At 35.2% G+C, this 19576-nt stretch overlaps 2 protein-coding genes across 9 annotated transcripts; one reads left to right on the top strand and one right to left on the bottom strand.

The window, feature by feature from the left end:
* Positions 1-2152: 2152 nt before the first annotated feature.
* On the top strand, positions 2153-6024 carry LOC107624163 (uncharacterized). Of its 8 annotated transcripts, none has more exons than XM_088508325.1 (9): positions 2153-2643; positions 2782-2966; positions 3371-3472; positions 3563-3763; positions 3883-3981; positions 4097-4347; positions 4669-4737; positions 5181-5294; positions 5781-6024. In XM_088508325.1, exons 1-4 carry the CDS (start codon positions 2417-2419, stop codon positions 3679-3681), a joined length of 633 nt encoding a protein of 210 aa, XP_088364451.1. In that variant the 5' UTR covers positions 2153-2416; the 3' UTR covers positions 3682-3763; positions 3883-3981; positions 4097-4347; positions 4669-4737; positions 5181-5294; positions 5781-6024. The 8 variants fall into 8 exon arrangements, with proteins under 8 accessions (XP_088364451.1, XP_088364441.1, XP_020969144.1 ...); XM_088508315.1 differs by having other exon boundaries at positions 2166-2643; positions 5610-6024; XM_021113485.2 differs by lacking the exon at positions 4669-4737 and having other exon boundaries at positions 2166-2643.
* A 3495-nt stretch (positions 6025-9519) lies between these two features.
* LOC107624452 (ethylene-responsive transcription factor ERF109) lies at positions 9520-10573 on the bottom strand. The gene has a single exon (XM_016326944.3). It carries the CDS (start codon positions 10483-10485, stop codon positions 9784-9786), a length of 702 nt encoding a protein of 233 aa, XP_016182430.1. The 5' UTR covers positions 10486-10573; the 3' UTR covers positions 9520-9783.
* Positions 10574-19576: the final 9003 nt, after the last annotated feature.

Here is a 19576-nt window from a genome sequence, read left to right as displayed (position 1 = left end):
CCTACTTTCCAATGCCACTAGAATCACCTCTTTTGGAGCTTTGTGGCTCAAGTTATTCTTGTTTGAAGAAGGCATGGTCAGGCTGCCGGGTGAGATTTTGCCCACATTAGTGTCCACGTTAGTGGCACTAACGTAGGCCTCTTAGTCCTTCGCTAGCGTTATTGGCACTCACTTTTCCCAATAACGTTGCTCCTTGTCCCTCTTTCCCACGTTAATGGTCCACGTTAGTGGCGTTAACGTGGCCATTAACGTGGGTTTTCCTTTGCTTTGCTAAAGTTAGTGGCGTTAACGTTGCCACTAACTTTTCATGCTTTCATTCTTCAAAGTTAATACCATTAACGTTCCCGCTAACGTTCCAAACTTTCTGTCCTTCCACATTAATGGCCACGTTAGTGGCACTAACGTAGCCACTAACGTGGCTCTTCTCTGCTTCTTTTGGTCTGAAATCAAACAAACAAAGTGTATCAAAGTAACATACAAGACAAACTTCATTATACTAAATGTGCTAATAATGCCCAAAATCATAACTTCACTTAGTGTGATCTATTTCATCATATTTACCTTGTATATTAACTAAAACTCACCTATGCTTGAGATTTTGTTTCATGCAGAGATTTTTCATGCTATTACTCATTTATTGGCAAATTTTGTATGAAAACTAAACAAAAATCTACTGAAATAACTACTAAAAATAGGCAATGATGCACCCGCATCAGCACACTTTTTTGTTGTCACGCTTTTGCTAGGGTGGCCACTGATTTGTGATTTGGTCACGCTTTTCGAGAGAAATCGGCACGCTTTTTCGAGGGTGGCCACTAATTTAAAATTTGTCCATGCTTTTTTTGCCAAGCTTAAAAAGCGTTGCATAAAGAGAAACCGGCACGCTTAAAAAGCGTGGCTAGTTTCTCTTCCAATAGTCACCTTTTTAAGGCGTGCCCATATGCTGTGTTTATTTTGGCACCCTACAAAAGCATGTCGATAAAGTTTTCTCCCTCAAAATTTAATTTTCATATTTATTTAGGCACCCTACAAAAAAGTACCAATAGAGGCCCCAAAATTTTAATTTCCCACCTTTTTTATCCGCACTTAACTTTTTTTTAGGTTTTTTTCTAAAATAAAATAAAAAATTTTATTATTTTCTCAAACATGATTTTTAGACTTTAATAACCCAAATACGATATCTTTTTTGGCATTTGGGCAAATTTGCCGGAGCCCCGGCGAACTCTATAAAAAATAGTAAGTTCGCCTTACCCCGACGAACTCTATAATTTTTATAGAGTTCGCCGTACCCTCCTCCGAACTCCCCTTAAAGTTTTTAAAACACACATTTTTTAATCCATATCATCGTCTCTAAAAGAGTATATAAATCTACAAACAGTATATAGGAGTATACAAAAATACACAAACAACAAGCATTGCTTCTTCAAGAATTTTTTTTAATTAGAAATTAAGAAAAACAAGCCATATTTAATAATGGCAACCATTATTATCGTCTCCAAAAAGACACGGTACAATGAATAAGCTATATTTAACAAGGATTTTTTTAATTAAAAATTCAAAAAAAAAAATTATTTCCCAAAAATAAAATACTTATTTTTAATAGTTTTTTTTAAGTCGTATTTTATTTTTTGGAATAAGTCGTATTTTATTTTTGGAAAAATAGTTTTTTTTTTTTAATTTTTAATTAAAAAATCTTTATTAAATATGGCTTATTCCGGTGTACCCGTGTATTTTTGAGACGATAATAGTTCTTGCCATTGTTAAATATGGCTTGTGTTTCATAATTTATAATTAAAAAAAATTTTGAAGAAGCCATGTTTATTTTCTGTGTATTTTTGTGTACTCCTATATACTGTTTGTAGATCTATATACTCTTTTAGAGATAATGATATGAATTAAAAAACATGCATTTTGAAAATTTTAAGGAGAGTTTGGAGGAGGGTACGACGAACTCTATAAAAATTATGGAGTTCGCCGGAGATAAGGCGAACTTGCTATTTTTTATAGAGTATCCAGCAAATTTACCCAAATAAAAAAAAATTATATTTGAGAAAATAAAGTCCAAAAATCATGTGTGAGGAAATAATAAAATTTTTTATTTTATTTTAGAAAAAAAACCCTTTTTTAAGTTAACTTTTAACCTAACAGAAGTGATAACAGCGCTCATACGTACACTTCACTTTTATTTCCAAATTCACTTTAACCCTAGCTAGAAGCCGTCGCACCCAGCGGCACTGTTCATCACTGCCGATTGTGATGACCGTCGCACCATCCAGCTCGTCTTCATCTAACCCTCACACCCAGCTCTCTCTCTGTCGCACCCTAGTTGTGTCTCAACGGTCTCTCGCACCATCAACGCTGCTTTGTCCACGCACCCTCGTTGGATTCGGAACCCTCCATCGGCACTGCTCCATCCATGCACCCAGAAATCGGCGAGGAGAAGAGGAAGAGGAAAACCTTAGAGGAGAAGCCCTCCACCGATTCCGCAATCGAAGCTTCGGAGAAGAAGAGGAGGTACCACGAGTCAATTGAAGAGGAGGAACAAGACTCACACACTCTGTGTGAGCTGCAGCCACTACAGCTTTCACCTCCAGAAGGGTCGGTGCTCCGCCTGCGCTTCCCCCATTTCACGCAAGATGAAATGTAAACCCTAATTTCTTCCATTTTCATTCACGATTTCTGATTCTACGCATTTTAGTTTTAATCCTCACTTCATTCACCGATTCTCTCTTTTTCCTCATATTCTGATTCATCGCTTTTTGGTTGCTTCATTCATTGCAGTACAAGAAGGTTGAGAAGATTGGGGAAGGAACCTACGGCGTCATTTACAAGGCTCAAGACCGCGTTACCAACGAGACCATCGCTCTCAAGAAGATTCGCCTTGAGCAGGAGGATGAAGGCATTCTTAGCACTGCAATTCGCGAGATTTCTCTCCTCAAGGAAATGCAGCACAGGAATATTGTTAGGTATTCTTTTCTTCATCCTAATCTCACTTCTTCTTGCTATTATTATTTGAATGCGTGTATCTCTGATGAATGCTGCTTTTTAGTAATTTGTGTTTGTGGTTTCAATTGGTGAAATTCATGTGACGTGGAAAATTGGAGGGTTTCTGGTGTTCATTGTGTGTGGTGTCTTTGGTGAAATTGAGGTTTCTTTTGTTTGGTGTTTTTGGTGGAAAATTGAGGCTTCATTGTGTGAAAAATTACTATGGTGTGTGTTTTGTACTTTGTAAATTGTAATGAAATCATATATATGTTGGGATGTCTATGTTTAGTAGTTCAATCATGGTTAATCACAGAACCTGAAATGATGTTTCCTTCAATGTGAGACTTGTTGACTGTAGTTGATAGTCTGTGTTTTTTTATTATAGATAACTGGAACGTGAAGGCCATCTGCAGAAAGACCACCGGCATTGGCAGGATGAGGTACCTCCGTCACGTGCCTTGCCAATTCAAGAGCAGCTTCAGAGAAGGTACCTCCACGATCTATTTTCAGATCTTCAGTAGTTGTGTTTTTCGTCAATCATCATTTCGTTAATGCGATCTTGTTTCTGTTTAACTAGGTACTGAAGCTGCACCAAGGAAGAAGGGAGCAGCTGCATTTGCAGAGACTATACATGGGAATTGTCATCATCTTGGTCAAGCTCTTCTGGAAGAAACCAGAGCAGCATTACAAGTATGAACCCATCTAGGATGATCTTGAACTTGGAAGCTCCAATTTCCCTGTGGTTCTCATCTAGATTCCAATGTTCAATGAGAAAGAGGTCTTCTTAATTTTCTTACATTTGCTTATCTCTAGTCTCTATTTTCCTCTGCCTCGTCTTTTTCATTTCTGTGAAATTTGGTTGGTTTGTTTTAGTTCTTTTTCTATGTGTATCTATAGGTATACAAGGTGTCAATTGGTGCAGCTTGTAATCTTTCGTGGCCTACTGATTTTCTTGTCATCCAAGTTCTTGATGATTCTACTGAGCCTGCAATCAAGGTACTCTTATTATTGATATAGTAAAATACTTTTATTAAAAATTGTGTGATTTTTAGTAAAAAGTAATGAGTCTTAGGAAATATGTGTTGCTAATAAGAAATGAAATATAATGCAGCAAATGGTAGAGATGGAATGCCAGAGATGGGAAAGTAAAGGTATAAACATAACATACCAAATAAGAGAGCACAGAACAGGATACAAAGCAGGTGCACTTAAAGAAGGTTTAAAGCGTAGCTACGTCAAACACTGAATATGTTGCAATATTTGATGCTGATTTCCGTCCTAAACCTGATTTCTTGAGAAGAGCCATTCCCTTCTTGATTGGCAATCTTGACATGGCTCTTGTTCAAGCTTGTTGTAGATTTGGTAAATAAAATCCCAAACTTATGCTTTCTTTCTTCAATTACTTTTTGGAATGAGTTGCTTAGTAAATTTAGTTAGTCAAAACTTAATAACTACCTCAACATACTTATTGTTCTGGTGATAAAGTTAAAAGGTCACCCAGTTTATTTTTACTTCCCTTGATTTCACTTTGACTTCACTATTCTTTTTACTAACTAGTAATATTCTAAGATTATTTGCTCTTGAATTTGATTGATTTGTAACATAATTGATAACCTTGATCATCTTGAGAAATAAAGAAATATGATTTTAATGAGATTATTACAATTTATGCTCTTGGAGCAGCTGCCTGCTAGTAGTTCTGCCCCCTTGCACAGCTTACATGGTTTTGGAAATTTAAGCGAGACTATCAAGGTATCATAATTTTTTTAAAATAGTATATCATCTTTTGTGGAATGTTGAATGTGATCAATATTCATGTATTTTCTTTGTTTTGTGCAATTAACTTTGAAATATGTAAATGCATTGATCCAAAATGAAGAATGAGTTCATGATGAGTTGGGATGGTCTGCGAAAAAAAAGATAAAGAGTGTGTGATTGTTCTCGCTGCTACAAATAGGCCCTTTGTTCTCGTTGCTATAAATAATGTAAAAAATTCAACACAAACACCTTATGTAAGGGCATGCAAGATTGAGATGATGCAGTTTAAATGTTTATTACCCTAATAAGATGTGCCGCACTTCCTAGGTTACTAGAGATTCGGTTTTACCTTTGTTCATGATGTGTTAGTATGTTATATGCTCCCACATTATGTTATGTAGCATGCTGGCTGATGATTGTATAACATTTTGTTGCAGCGTGTGACAGAAAACAAAAGACGGTTGAGCTGACAGGTAGAATGTGGGCTAGACTTCTTGCATCTACAAATCAACCTAGTTTCATTTCCTCTAATCTATAAGGAGTTGTCCAAGGTATCGATAGTATGAATATTACCTCGATTTAGGTTTTCTCATATTTATGAGTAGCAACAGATCTCTATTTTAGGTTTCATTTGTATGTTAGCTCAATGCTGTGAATTTTGATGAGCTTTCAGATAACAGGTGATGCATTAACATATAGTGGTATTGGCTGTAATTGGACACTACCACCATATGGTTTTCCACTATTCTTTCTAGTGTGAAATTCCACTACTTAGTAATAGCTATATGTTGGTTGTATTTGTTGAAACCTCTAGTATTCTGAATTCTGATGCTATACCAAGTCTTGAGAGTTAATATTATGTTCAGGTCAGAGGTGACCAGCTATGGGAGACTAATGTCTACACATATGACTCAGATCTTGTTGCAGGAACGTATTATTATAAAAAGGGATCTACTGGTTTTGATTACTAAGTGACAAATTTTACATGCTTGAAATTAGTACCGATTTTGTAATTTGTTACGTTCTCATGCATACAGGTTACTGTCGCCCAACAGCTTCTCCACCTACGATAGCTATACAAGAGTTGCATGCAACCATTCGCGTGCTACAAATTTGTCCGGATGTTGTTCAGAAATTAGATTAGATTTTTTCTAATATAGAATTGTAATTTTTTTTTAAATGTTTATTTTGGAAGTTGAATTTATTTTTTCTTAAATGTTTTATTCATATTTTATCATGTACATAATTCATATAAATCAATGGAAGATTAATTTTTTAGTATTTTATTTTAGGGCAAAAAACACAATTAAGCCAAAGGAGGGAAGAAACTATATGAATCAGCCAAACTCAAAATTGATTCACGAATAAGTCAAAGCACATTACTATATAATTCGAACCAGCTTGGTTCGAATTAGAAAAACATGTAATTCGAACCAATGGAGCTCGAATTATGATGGAACACGTGATGGATGTAATTCAAATCTATATGGTTCGAACTACAATTGAGCATAATTCAAACTAGGTGAGTTTGAATTAAAAACTAGGTGAGTTCGAATTACTCAAGAAGACGGCGTTTCATGTAATTCGAAGTAAGTTGGTTCGAATTACATGATGATTTGAATTAAACCAATAATAATAATAATAATAATAATAATAATAATAATAATAATAATAAGGTTTAAACATATTTTATTATATTAGGTTAGATAAAAATTAAATTATTTAAATAAATAATTCGGTGTCTAGAAGTCAAGTCTTAGAATAATTTTTTGGGAATTATTTATCATATTATAAATTTATAATTATGTAAGTATGTGAAGGATTTATTTTTTAAATTACGTTTTTAAATTAAATGGCTTTCAATATTATTAGATTGTCTTATTTTAGTCACCAAAAAAGATTGTCTTATTTTTAAATTGGTCAATTCATTTTATATTTATATATTGTAATTATTTATTTTGTAACGAGTACAACTAAAATTTGAATAACAATTATTAAATTAAACATTGTTACTATGAGTATTATAAAAGTTTGTAATGTACTTGTTACTAAACTATCACATAATAAAAATTTTTAAACTTTATAAAATGCAATTTTTTTATAGATTAGTATTATCGAACTAATTGAATTCGATTTAGCATTGGCTCCATGTAGATATAATGGTTGGTGTATTAAAATAATTATATGGATTAGATTTATGCTATGAAATTTACATTCAATTAAAAATTTTTATTATGTGATAGGTTAGTAACGAGTACATTACAAACTTTTATAGTACTCATAGTAACAATGTTTAATTTAATAATTGTTATTAAAATTTTAGTTGTACTCATTACAAAATAAATAATTACAATATATAAATATAAAATGAATTGACCAATTTAAAAATAAGACAATCTAATAATATTGAAAGCCATTTAATTTAAAAACGTAATTTAAAAAATAAATCCTTCACATACTTACATAATTATGAATTTATAATATGATAAATAATTTCCAAAAAATTATTCTAAGACTTGACTTCTAGACACTAAATTATTTATTTAAATAGTTTAATTTTTATCTAACCTAATATAATAAAGTATGTTTAAACCTTATTATTATTATTATTGTTATTGTTATTGTTATTGTTATTGTTATTGGTTTAATTCAAATCATCATGTAATTCGAACCAACTTACTTCGAATTACATGGAACGCCGTCTTCTTGAGTAATTCGAACTTACCTAGTTCGAATTATGCTCAATTGTAGTTCAAACCATATAGATTCGAATTACATCCATCAGGTGTGCCATCATAATTCGAGCTCCATTGGTTCGAATTATATGTTTTTCTAATTCGAACCAAGCTGGTTCGAATTATATAGTAATGTGCTTTGGTTGATTCGTGAATCAATTTTGAGTTTGGCTTATTCATGTAATTTCTTTCCTCCCTTCGCTTAATTGTGTTTTTTGCCCTTTATTTTATTCGAAAGATTAACTTATTAATGTTTCTACTTTTTTTTTATTTGAAAAGGATTAGGCCACGCTTTTGAAGTGCAACGAAAAGTTTTCAATTTCGGCACGCTCTAAAAGTGTGGCTGTATATCCATCTTTTGGCACGCTTTAAAAGCGTGATCATAGGGTTATACTTACAGCCACGCTTTTAAACGTGCCAATAGATAAAAGCATGGCAAAAAGTAAAGCGTACCAATAGATAAAAAAAAAACGTGGCAATAGATCAACCGACACGCTCGTAGATGTGACCCTTTCAAAAGTATAGCGAAAAGCTATCGACACACTTTTTTGCACTTTTCGACATACTTTAAAAGCGTGGCAAAAAGCTTATTTTCTTGTAGTGCCAGTGAGAAGAGAGGATTTAAACTTTGAATTTTACTTATGTAGGGAGAAGAGAATGACTAAGAGAAGAGAGAAAGGACGACAATTAGGGATAGAGTTCCTGTGAAACTTATATATATACTAAGGACATTTTAGTAATTTCATATATACGGTATTATACGGATTTCTATGAGACAGAGACTTCTATCTCCTTTCTGTCTCGTTTATTATACGGATCTTTGTCTCCCGTTTTTGTAGATACAAAAATACCCTATATTCATCTTTCGATAGATAGATCTCCACAAATACTCATCCCGCTCGAAAATTTTGCAATGCCTAATTATAAGTTATGCCGCATACAATCACGCATTAAGCCACCTAATTAAGGTTAAATATTATTTGCATTAAAAATTCATAAGTACGTTGTATGAGTTATTATTTCATAAATTATAACCAAAATTTAAAACACAAATTATAGGCATTAAACGTGCTTGATATTAACTAATATATTAATATCATATAACATTTGACAAATTCAGACTCAAGATATTTGCGTCACTGAAGATGTCATGTCCCTACCTGTTGGACCAAGACCATAGCAAAGAACATTTTAGTATTTTAGTATTTTACCTCTAGAACGGCCCCACTTGTTCAAATTAACCGTATACATAGAATCAGAAGAATATACCTTAAAAAAAAAATCACATTACCAAATTCAATGGCGTAAAAAATAATAATCAAAACAAAATTGAGACATAAGCCAATAAAAAATCACGTAACCCTACCCCAGCAAACCAAAAGCATCATTTATTTGCCTTTTAATTATATGTTCAGACGTCACCAACCTTCGTGTTTTGTAGTGAGCGTCACTAAGGTTTATGCCAATCTATCTGTCAAATTAAGTTTTAAGCATTTTAAATTCGTTGATCTCATCCACTAATTACTCTAACACGTGATGAATTGGGATTTGACAAATTGAGCACATTGAAAACATGTAGAAAAGAAGCAGTAAAACGTGCAACAATTACAGGTGGCATCATAGATTCCTGAATCCTGATAAAGGGTAACTTTTTAATTATTTTCTCTCTCAAGAGAGAACCTATTCCCGTGTGAGTGAGTGCTCATAACGCTCGAAACTACCAAGTACCAACATCCTTATCCCGTCTTTCACTTCAGGTGAGACACGTGGGACCCAAAAAGTGCAACATCCCTGAACCTCTTTTTTAGTTTTGTTATAGTAGCTAAAGAAAAATCTGATAATTTTTATGCATTTACAATACAATATTAATGTAAAATTTTTAATCTTTTAACAAAGACATTTTATGTTTAGCACGTTATAAAAACAATTTTTATTAGCTAAACTTGTTGAATTATTTGCAATCGCTTTCACTATCTAGATGAATCATAACTAGTTATAATTAGTTACATTCTTAGGAGAAAATGAAGGAGGAAAACAAAGATACAATAATGATTACAATCTTGATCATTATTCATAATATACAATGCACATTGAAAACAATGATTTCAGGACTTACAAGCTTCCTCCAGTATAAAATTCAGTGGAAGAAGGAAAAAAAAAAAAGAGAAGAAATGCATACAAATTCGTACATTAATTATACATTCTACTAAACTCTGAAACTAACTAATGCAATGCTTCCCGCTCTTAGTTGAATATTGTACACTACTACTTAATTCTTGGGTTTAGGGTTTATTCATGGTAGAACTCAAGAACTGAGGGTGTTCCCTGTAGCCGCAGAATCAGAAGAATCTCCAGCAAAATCCATCATCATCATAAGCTGCTGAAAATCAGCATCTCCCATTCTTTCCCAGAACTCGCTCTCTTTATTCCCAAACGGCATCGTTTCGATTTCCTCCTCCTTTGAATTCTCGTCCTTCACAATTGCCTCATTAACGTTGGGCTGTTGGGCCTGGGACCTAAGGGACTCGTCGACCATGGGAAAATTGAGTTTGGCTCGTGGTCCACGGAACTCGATTGCGGCTTTGTCGTAAGCCATGGCGGCCTCCTCCGCCGTGTTGAATGTGCCGAGCCACACGCGAGCCGCACGCCGCGGGTCGCGAATCTCGGCAGCCCATTTTCCCCACGGTCTCTGCCTCACTCCCCTGTACTTCTTCTTCGCCCTTTTCTGAATGCTACTTTTCTTGCTGTTGCCGCTGTTAACTTTTTTCTCTTCGCGGAAGAAGTTGCACCCTAAACATCCCTTGATGTTGCATTCGCGACACGTGTCCTCGAATACTCCGCCACAGCTTCCGCTGGAGCCGACGGCAGCAGAGGGCTGAGATGCGTGGCGGATGAAATCCGCCGGGGAGGAGGAGAAGGAGGTGGATCCGGTGACGACGTTGGTGAGGGCGGCAACGATGACGGTGAGTTCCTGCTCCGTTGTGAGGCGGTCCGTAGGGGAAGTCATGTCTCCGATCTTCTTTTGTGTTCTCCCTGTTTTTTTCTTTCTCTGTTCTGTTGTGGTCTTTGGCGCGTTTCGGTTTGAAGATGGAATTGAGAGTGAGGAGTGAGAGGGTGAAGCGCTTATATACGGTTTGGGAGTGACGTGGCATTTGAACTGCCAGCTGTGCACACCGTTGACACACGGGTTTGGCCTTTTCAGTTTCTCTCTCTTGGTTTTGGTTATCTTAATTGGGCCTGGTTGTGAGTGTAAGGCTTTTGGATCTGGGTTTGTTGGAAGCAGTTATTAAATGTCACGTGGGGGAATTTGAAAGAGAGAGTGGAGTCCAGTATAGAGACAGCAAGGAAAGTGCGAGAGACAAATATGACGTGGCAAGAATGAGTTGAGAATTGAGATTGTGAATGACGGTGAAAGAAAGAATAGTAGCATTTTGGACACAGTATCCACAGCGGAAGACGAAACTTGTATGAGAGTTCACCTTTGTCGTTTGACCCTATACCAAATTTTCCAGCTGCCAACTTTTTTAGTTTTTGACTTGACATGCTAAACCAGTGAACCTTGCCACTAGTAGAGTATTAAAAACAGAAATTTTTTATTTTAAGTAAATTAAATTAGTTTTTTAAAGCTATTCGTATTAATAATATATTTATTTAATAAATTTATTAGTGAAAAATTAGTCAAATACTATACAATTTTTTAAAATTGACATTTATTTGAGAATAAATACAAAATTTGAAGGTGACAATTATTTGAGATTAAATCGAGGAGAGTATATGTTTTAGATGTGATAGAGATTATTTAATTCTATTAGTGTAAATGACTAAATACTTTTTTTGGAAGGTGTTATTGAAAATAAATAATAGATAAATAAATAAGTTAAAATTTTATTACAATAAATACACTTAAATTTATTCCTTTTAATTTTAGGTATCATTTTTTACCTATATAATGAATGAATTGATATAAAATTAAAATTTATATTGGATACCATTTTTAAAATGATATTAGTATTAGTAAGAGATATCATATTACTTTAAAAAAAAGAAGCATAAAATGTTGTCACTTGATTTTTTTGGTGTCTAAACAAATGAGAAGACCAAAGCAAACACTTTCCCTAAATCAGAATTGATGATTTGCTAGAGAATAGTACTAGACTCTGACCAAATCACATGATTGAGATTACTTCTTGCTCCATATCTAGCCATTCAATCCGCCGCTTTATTTGCTTCCCTAGCTATCCAATCGACTTGAACATACTAAAATCTTGATAAAAGCTCATGAATTTTGTGAACTAAATCAACAACTTCAGATATATACCCACCACCAAAGTCATGCAAAAAGTGCAGAATGTCCAAACAATCTGTTTCACACACAATGTCTCTCCAACCGCAGTCCTAGGCTAAGACAAACCCCCTTCAGACTACAAAAAACTCACATCTGGTGATAGACTAGGGAGGAAAACTACCAGAATACCCCGAGATCTAACACCATTAGAGTCTCTAATAATACAGGCAAAACCAGTCAAACTCAAATCAGGGAATAAACTTGCATCACAATATTAACTTTAAAGTTATTACCTACAGGAGGTTTCCAGCACCAACAATTTTTGAAGGTGCTAAAGGAAGAACACCGGTGCATATAAAGTCTCAGGTTCATGACAGTGCTTCAAAATAAGGGTAACCACCTTGTGATCCGTCCAAAGATTTTCAACATTGAGAATATCATTACACCTATGTCTCTACAACCACCACACTCTGGCCCAAAAAGAACCTCATTATCAGGCACGACCTTTCTAAACCAAGCCTCAATGGACGTGCCTTCAAATGAGTTAATAAAGTGAGGGTCTAACATTTGCCAAAGACTCTTGGATTTAATATAGTCCCGCAAAGAATGTTCAATTGTCTCCTGAGCCGCATTGCATCTTTGGTACAAATTCGAACTAGCTAAATGCCGCTTGAATCGGAAAGCCTCTGTCAGAAGAGCGTTATGAAGCCCAAGCCACATAGTAAATTTGATCTTCTCCAAACAATTTAAATGTCAAAGCCAGCTCCAATCATTATTTCTATTTCAATTCACTTTATACTTCAACAATCAACTGTAACCTTTTCTTTTACTGTACCCTTTTACCCTTGCAGGTCACCAACTCCACCCTGCATCCAGGTCTGCCAAATTTGGGTAAAGAAGGTCGCAAATGAATTGCTTAACTGCAAGATAAATTGTCGTAGCAAGCTGACAATGACCAAAAGCATATGTTTGGATTTTTCACACTAAAAATAGAATTGACGTTGCAAGTATAGTCCAAACCCAGCCATTGATCATCAATCAAATTATAATCCTAAAGATGTCACAATCAACACAAATTAACCGGGAGTTTTAAATCTCGAGTCGTTCTCCATAGGAACTAATACCAATGAGTGCATAAAATTGGTTGTGGAAAGCAAGGATGTTTCAATGATTGAAAGCAATAAAGATAAAGAGATAAAAGAACTAGACAAAATTGCAATTAACAAAGCAATAAAGGAATAAAAGAACTATGTATGTAATATAAACAAGTAATGATATAAAATGATGGAAAAGTGGTTCAAAACATAAATGAAATCTTGACTTGGGATGAGTTATGGAATCCCTTCCTAGCCATAACCACAACTATGATAATTACCAAGAGTTAACCTCGCTTAGTTAACCCCTAACATCGAGGAGTAAGTCAAGCAAGTATAATTGACCTTAATCCATAAGTTCTAACTAACTTACCAAACTAGTTGGTAAAAGGCTTGCTTTAATGGAAACAAGAATCAACTAACTCCCCAAGAATTACCACCAAATATTGGACATTAAGGCTCTAGTAATCCATAGATTCATTTTTCCCAAGTCAAGGGGTGAAAATTTACCCTATAGCTAGGGTTGACATTTCATCAAACACCTAGTATGCATATTCACAAAACATGGCAAAATTGGTAAATTAATGAAAGCTATGAACCATAAATGATCAAAATCAATAAAGGCAACTCAAACAAACATAAAACAAGCATCAAACATCAAATTCATTAACAAGAACATCAAAATTGCAAAACCAAGCATATATTGATAAAGGAAAGTAAAAAATAGAAACAAGTGTAGAATACGTATGGTAATTGAAAGAGACAATTAAAGAAATACTTACAATGTAAATTGCAAAAATCCAAAAGAAAGACTTGAAGTATAAAATTCTACAAAACCCTAATTAAACCCTAAGAGAGCAAAACCTAAAACTATACTACACTACTCCTAATGTGTTTTTTTTTTCTAATCTAAGTGAGCTCTCCTTGCTATGTGTTGTTGCTCCCTTAATATAGCCTCTTAAACTAGCCTCAAGCCTTCAGAAATGGGCCAAAAGGAGCCCCAAATTGCGAGTGCACGTGCATTTTTAATGAAGGCACGCACTGGGACCTGTGCGGACGCACAGATGTGTGCGTCCGCACACTTTGCTGAATTTCTACCTGTTCGTACACACAGATGGTTGTGCGCACACACACTTTGCGATGCGCTGGACTCGCTCTGCTTGGGTTCTTGTGCGTACGCACAGGTAGCTGTGCGCACGCACGCATGCTGATTCCTTCTGTGCGTACGCACGCATCCTTGTGCGCACGCACGCATGGCTGAGCTCTCCTCCTTTGTTTTCTACATGCTTTCTCCTTTTTTGCATGCTCTCTTCCACTTCTACCAACCCATTCTTGCCTCTAGGACCTGAAATCACTCAACAAACATATCACGGCATCGAATGAAATAAAAGTACAATTAAATTGCTCAACTTAAGCACAAAAATGCATGTTTTCACATTTAGGTTCAATCTAGAGAGAAAACACAAAAGCATGCTATTACGGTGCTCAAGTGTAGGTTTATGTGATGAAATTCATCCAATTATAGCCAAAATATATCGTCAAATATGGACTCATCAATTCCCCCACACTTAAACAATAGCATGTCCTCATGCTAAACCAAACAAGGAGAATGATCAAAGGGAAACAACTTATTGAATGCAACTATCTATATGCATGCAAGTATGTATATACTATATATACCTATATATACTATAGTATCCTATTGAGTTAGTGAAAACAAACAATTAAATTCCCAAGCAAGTATATAGACATATAGGGCTAAGCAAAGAAGTAGCTCAATGTAATCAAAATCTAAAGAATTGATTCAACGCATCCAAAAAGAAGCAACTTGCAAGAATGCATGATAAGAAGGTATGGAATCATAGAATTGAGTGATCGAACCCTCACTAGGTGTGTATGCACTCTAATCACTCGGTGTTTAGGGTTTAATCACTCAAGTCTCCTCTAATCATGCTTTCAAGGAATTGCTTTTCATCTAACAATCAACAAGTATTTGATGCATGTATGCAAGTATCATGAGGTCTTTAAAGGGTTGTAATGAGGTTGGGGCAAGGGTATGATGATGATGCCAGGGCATTTTGGCCAGTTTCACTGACCTTTTATTTACTGTTTTTAGGGTAGTTTCATGCATTTCTTTAGGAAATAAGCTAGTTTTGGGTAGATATTCACTTACATCTTGATTCGAGCATACATTGTGCACCTTACATGATTTCATGAGGATTTTGCATGAATTTAATGACAAATTGGATGTTGCATTTCCCATGACTTGGATTAGAACTTTGATGCACTTTATTGCTTGATTTCAGGACAAAGGAAGCAAAGAAGAACCACATTAGTGGCTACGTTAGTTACACTAACGTTAACACTAACGTGGAATGGGAGTAACTTGCAAAGTTAATGAGAAAAGTAATTGCCAATAACGCTCTCGAAGCCATCATCGCCCACGTTAAGAGTCACGTTAACTAAGTTAACGTGAACTCTAACGTGGAAGAAAGGAAATTGAGCCAACGTTAGTGACACTTAACATTATCACTAACGTTGGACCAAGCTCATAAGTGGCCACGTTAATTGCCATGTTAACTTAGTTAACGTGGCCTCTAACGTTGAGAAGTAAAGGAGAAGTCAACGTTAGTGACATTCAACTTTATCACTAACATTGGCCAAGTCACAATAAGCCACGTTAACTCAGTTAACGTGGAAGTTATCGTGAAGAAGGGAGGTGATCGCCAATGTTAGTGACACCCAACATTGTCACTAACGTTGGAATGAGCCCACACAAGCCACTATGAGCCAAGTTAACTCCCACGTTAACTTAGTTAACGTGGAAGCTAACGTGGATAAGGGAATGATGAGCCAACGTTAGTGACACTCAACTTTGTCACTAACGTTGGAGATGGCTAGCATGGCCACGTTAGAAGCCACGTTAACCTAGTTAATGTGGATTCTAACGTGAGAAATAGGGGCACATTGGAACGTTAGTGACAATGGTAAGTGTCACTAACGTTCTCGAAGGTTGGCAAGCCTACGTTAAAAGAGCCACATTAACTAAGTTAACGTGGACTCTAACGTAAGGAAGGGGGAGACTTCTCAATGTTACTGGGAAAGGTAAGTCCCAGTAACGTGTGCGAAGGGCATAGAGGCAATGTTAGTGGCAACGTTTGTGCCACTAACGTTGAAGTTAACGTGGCTCTTACTTTGGTGAGGAACGTTAGTGAAAAAGGTGATTGTCACTAACGTTCTCGAACCCATATTTTCACTGAACGTTAACACCACTAACGCCCTGAGCTAAAGTCTCTGCCCACTTCACACTTTCTCTCTGCAAGTAAAGCCAAGCCCAATGAAGAAGAGAAGTGCTTCAAACTCAAGATCTAAAGGCCCATACCCAAGACTTGAAGAGCCAACTAGAAGAACAGAAGAGTAGTATATATAGGAGTAGCTTTGAATTAAATTGGAGAGTTGGAAATTATAGGGAGCCTCTTGGCATAGAACTACTCTCTGTATTTTACTTTCTCTGCACTTCTAGTTTCATCATGTATTCTCCATCTTTGTTTTCATTTTCCAGAGCTATGAACAACTAAACCCCTTTCATTGGGTTAGGGAGCTCTGTTGTAATTTGATGGATCAATACTAGTTTTCATTATTCTTCTTCTATCTTTTCTCTTGATTTTACTTGAAAGCTTTCGATCTTCATCCAATTGGGTAGTTATCTTGGAAAAGAAGCTATTCATACTTGGATCTCTTCTGAATCTTGAAAGAGGAATGAAGAGATCATGCTAGAAATGCTTTCTCATGCTGGACCAAATTGGGTTTGGATGGATATGTGACTATAATCCTCTCAACACTTGATTTGGGAAATGCATGTGGTATAATCAGTGACCATACTTCATCTCTTCTCATGAGCAATTGACCAAAGAATTGGCTATTAATCAAGATTTGAGAGATTAAATTACAAGAAATTGTAATTCGATCACTTAAGATTGCCAAGGAGATCAATGAGTGCATTGATTGAGGAAGAGATGAAAATGAAATTGATCCGGAGAATGCAACATCTCCTGAGCCCAATGAACTCCCCATTTCTGATCTTACCCATTCTCTTTAATTTCTGTCATTTACTTTTATGAGCAATTTCCCCATTCCCATTTAAGATTCTGCAATTTACTTTCCGTCATCTACATTCAGCTCTTTATTTCTAGCATTTACTTTTCTGTTATTTACTTTCCTGCCATTTAATTTTCTGCAATTCTCAACTCAAATTCTGATTCACTCAACTAGAACATTCCTCTAATTAAAGTTGCTTGATCAATCAATCTCTGTGGGATTCGACCTCACTCTATTGTGAGTTTTTACTTGACGACAAATTCGGTACACTTGCCGAAGGAAATTTGTTATGAGACAAGTTTTCCGTGCATCAGATGAGTATATAGCTAAGTGGACTAAAGGATTTAATCTTTGATTAGCTCAAGTACCCAACTCAACCTATATCAATCAACCCACAAAAAATGCATTCTAACCACCCATTACTTCTTTTCACACACATTCATGCCTTAGTTTCTACTCAAAACATATATGCATTTCTTATTCATTTTTTTCTTTTTTTCTTTGGGGCAACCTTTGTCCCATCTTATTACTAATTTTTTTCCTTTGTTTTTTTCTATTTCTTTTTCTTTTTCTATGACAAATGCATACGATTAAAGCAAATTCAAACATGAATGTGCACCAATTTTTCAAAATTTTCAATAATTACCCAAAACAAAATTTTTTTTCTACCAGTGCTTTCCAAAATTTTCCCCCCACACTTAAGTGACACACACACCTCAACCTAAGCTAATCAAAGATGCAATTCAAGGTAATTCATGGTTTTTCGCTCAAGCTTTTGATGTGGTTATAATTTGAACAAAGGAGATTAAAAAGCTCAAAGGGGTTAACAAAGGTAGATGCAAGGGTAAGGCTATATGGGTGAGTGAGTTTAGTTCAAATATGGCCTCAATCATGCTAAATGCAATCACAGCATCAAATATTGGAAATAAAGAATCAAGCGAAACCAAGATCACAATCATAGAAGAGATATAGCACACAATGAACAAAATTAGTGGTTAAAATGTGTAACCACTCATTATAGGCTCAAAAACTCACAAGGTATTTTGTTCTTTCCTCTTCTATGTTCCATAAAAATTCATTCAAGTGAGTTTAAAAACAATTTTCCAAATCAATTCAATAGAACGCCCTAGACAAAATTCTTGAAAAATCCTTGTTATTTTTTACCGAAATTATTTCCTATATGTATGATGTGATGGATGCAATTTCAAAAACTTTCCTAGTTCTATTCCTAATTTTCAACATTGCAAAAATTAACATGAACAATTAGGACAAAATTGTACTAGGTGCCATACTATTCACAACATCCAATCACAACTTCTATTTATAGAATATATACTAAAGGCAAATGCAATATATATATATATATATATATATATATATATATATATATATATATATATATATATATATATAAAAGAAACATGATAAAAGATAAAAGAAACATGATAAAGGAAAACAAAAATAAAGTGCAAAGTGTTTGGAAAAGAAAGTTTACGCCCTAAAATGACGAATCCTCCCCCACTCTTAAGCGTTGCACGGTCCTCCGTGCACAAACACGATCCGGGGAGAATGTTTCTAAGTTCCTCCACCTTTGGTTGGTGGATGCGGGGCTTGGGTTGTGTGGAGATTGCCCTGTCCAATGTATTCTTGCGTCTCCACCCTCGATGTCCTCCTCCTTTCCCGGCTCTTACTTTGACATCTCATCCTAAAAAAGAATGGATAAAGTATAAGTAAGAATAAAAAAGAAAGTGGCATAAAAGGGTAAAGGAGTAAGCAAATGAGCATCTAATTGAGGAAGTTTGCATAGTTATGTGGTATTACGAAAAGATGAGCCATGCGTGTATTTCAAGTGTGCACGGTTTAGAACACACACATTGGCCGGTTAAAATGGCATCCACACAACGAAAGAATTAGCATGTGTCCCTCAATTAGGTAACCTAGGTTGCAGGTGGAGAATGAGTAAAACTTAAGGCACAACCAATCTTAGGTGATTATGAAAGTGAATTGAGTGATTAAGATATTGGCTATTATAATTGTGCAAGTGAAAGCGCAAGATTAATGTAGAATGGCACAATAAATAATAACCAATCCATTAATGAAAAGAAAACTACTCATTCATCATGAAGCACAAAGAAAAAGTCACATGGTATAGGTACTTGTTACAAAAAGTGATATACTTGAAAGCAATCAAGTAAAGTCACTCAAACAAATGCCACGCATTAACAAGGTGCAAGTACCTGTCATGTGATAAATATAATATGAAACTAAGTGGTACAATTAAAACATGAGTATTCAAACCCACTAGGTACTTGCATATTAAAGCAAAGTATAAGTGCATTGTATTAAGAGGCAACCCTATCGCTAATAAACAAACACTTGCAACTTATTTAAATAGAAACAACCAAAGTAAAACAAATATAATAACTAAAATAAAGATGAAATACAATGAAGATAAAGTAAAACAAGTAGAAAAATATGGAAAAAGCAAGAAAAGGAAGGGATGGAAGGGTTGGGAGTGCTTTAGGGCTTAGGAAAAAGCGAAAACAAAAATTGCCCAAAATAGCACCTGTGCGCACGCACAGGCATGTGTGCGTACGCATAAAAAGGTAAAAAGGGGAGGG

The sequence above is a fragment of the Arachis ipaensis genome, chromosome B10 (genome assembly GCF_059453495.1).
Source record: "Arachis ipaensis isolate K30076 ecotype BB chromosome B10, ASM5945349v1, whole genome shotgun sequence".
NCBI classification, from domain to species: Eukaryota; Viridiplantae; Streptophyta; class Magnoliopsida; order Fabales; family Fabaceae; genus Arachis; species Arachis ipaensis.
The sequence above is the reverse complement of the archived record's forward strand: the minus strand, read 5'-3'. Positions and strand labels throughout refer to the sequence as shown.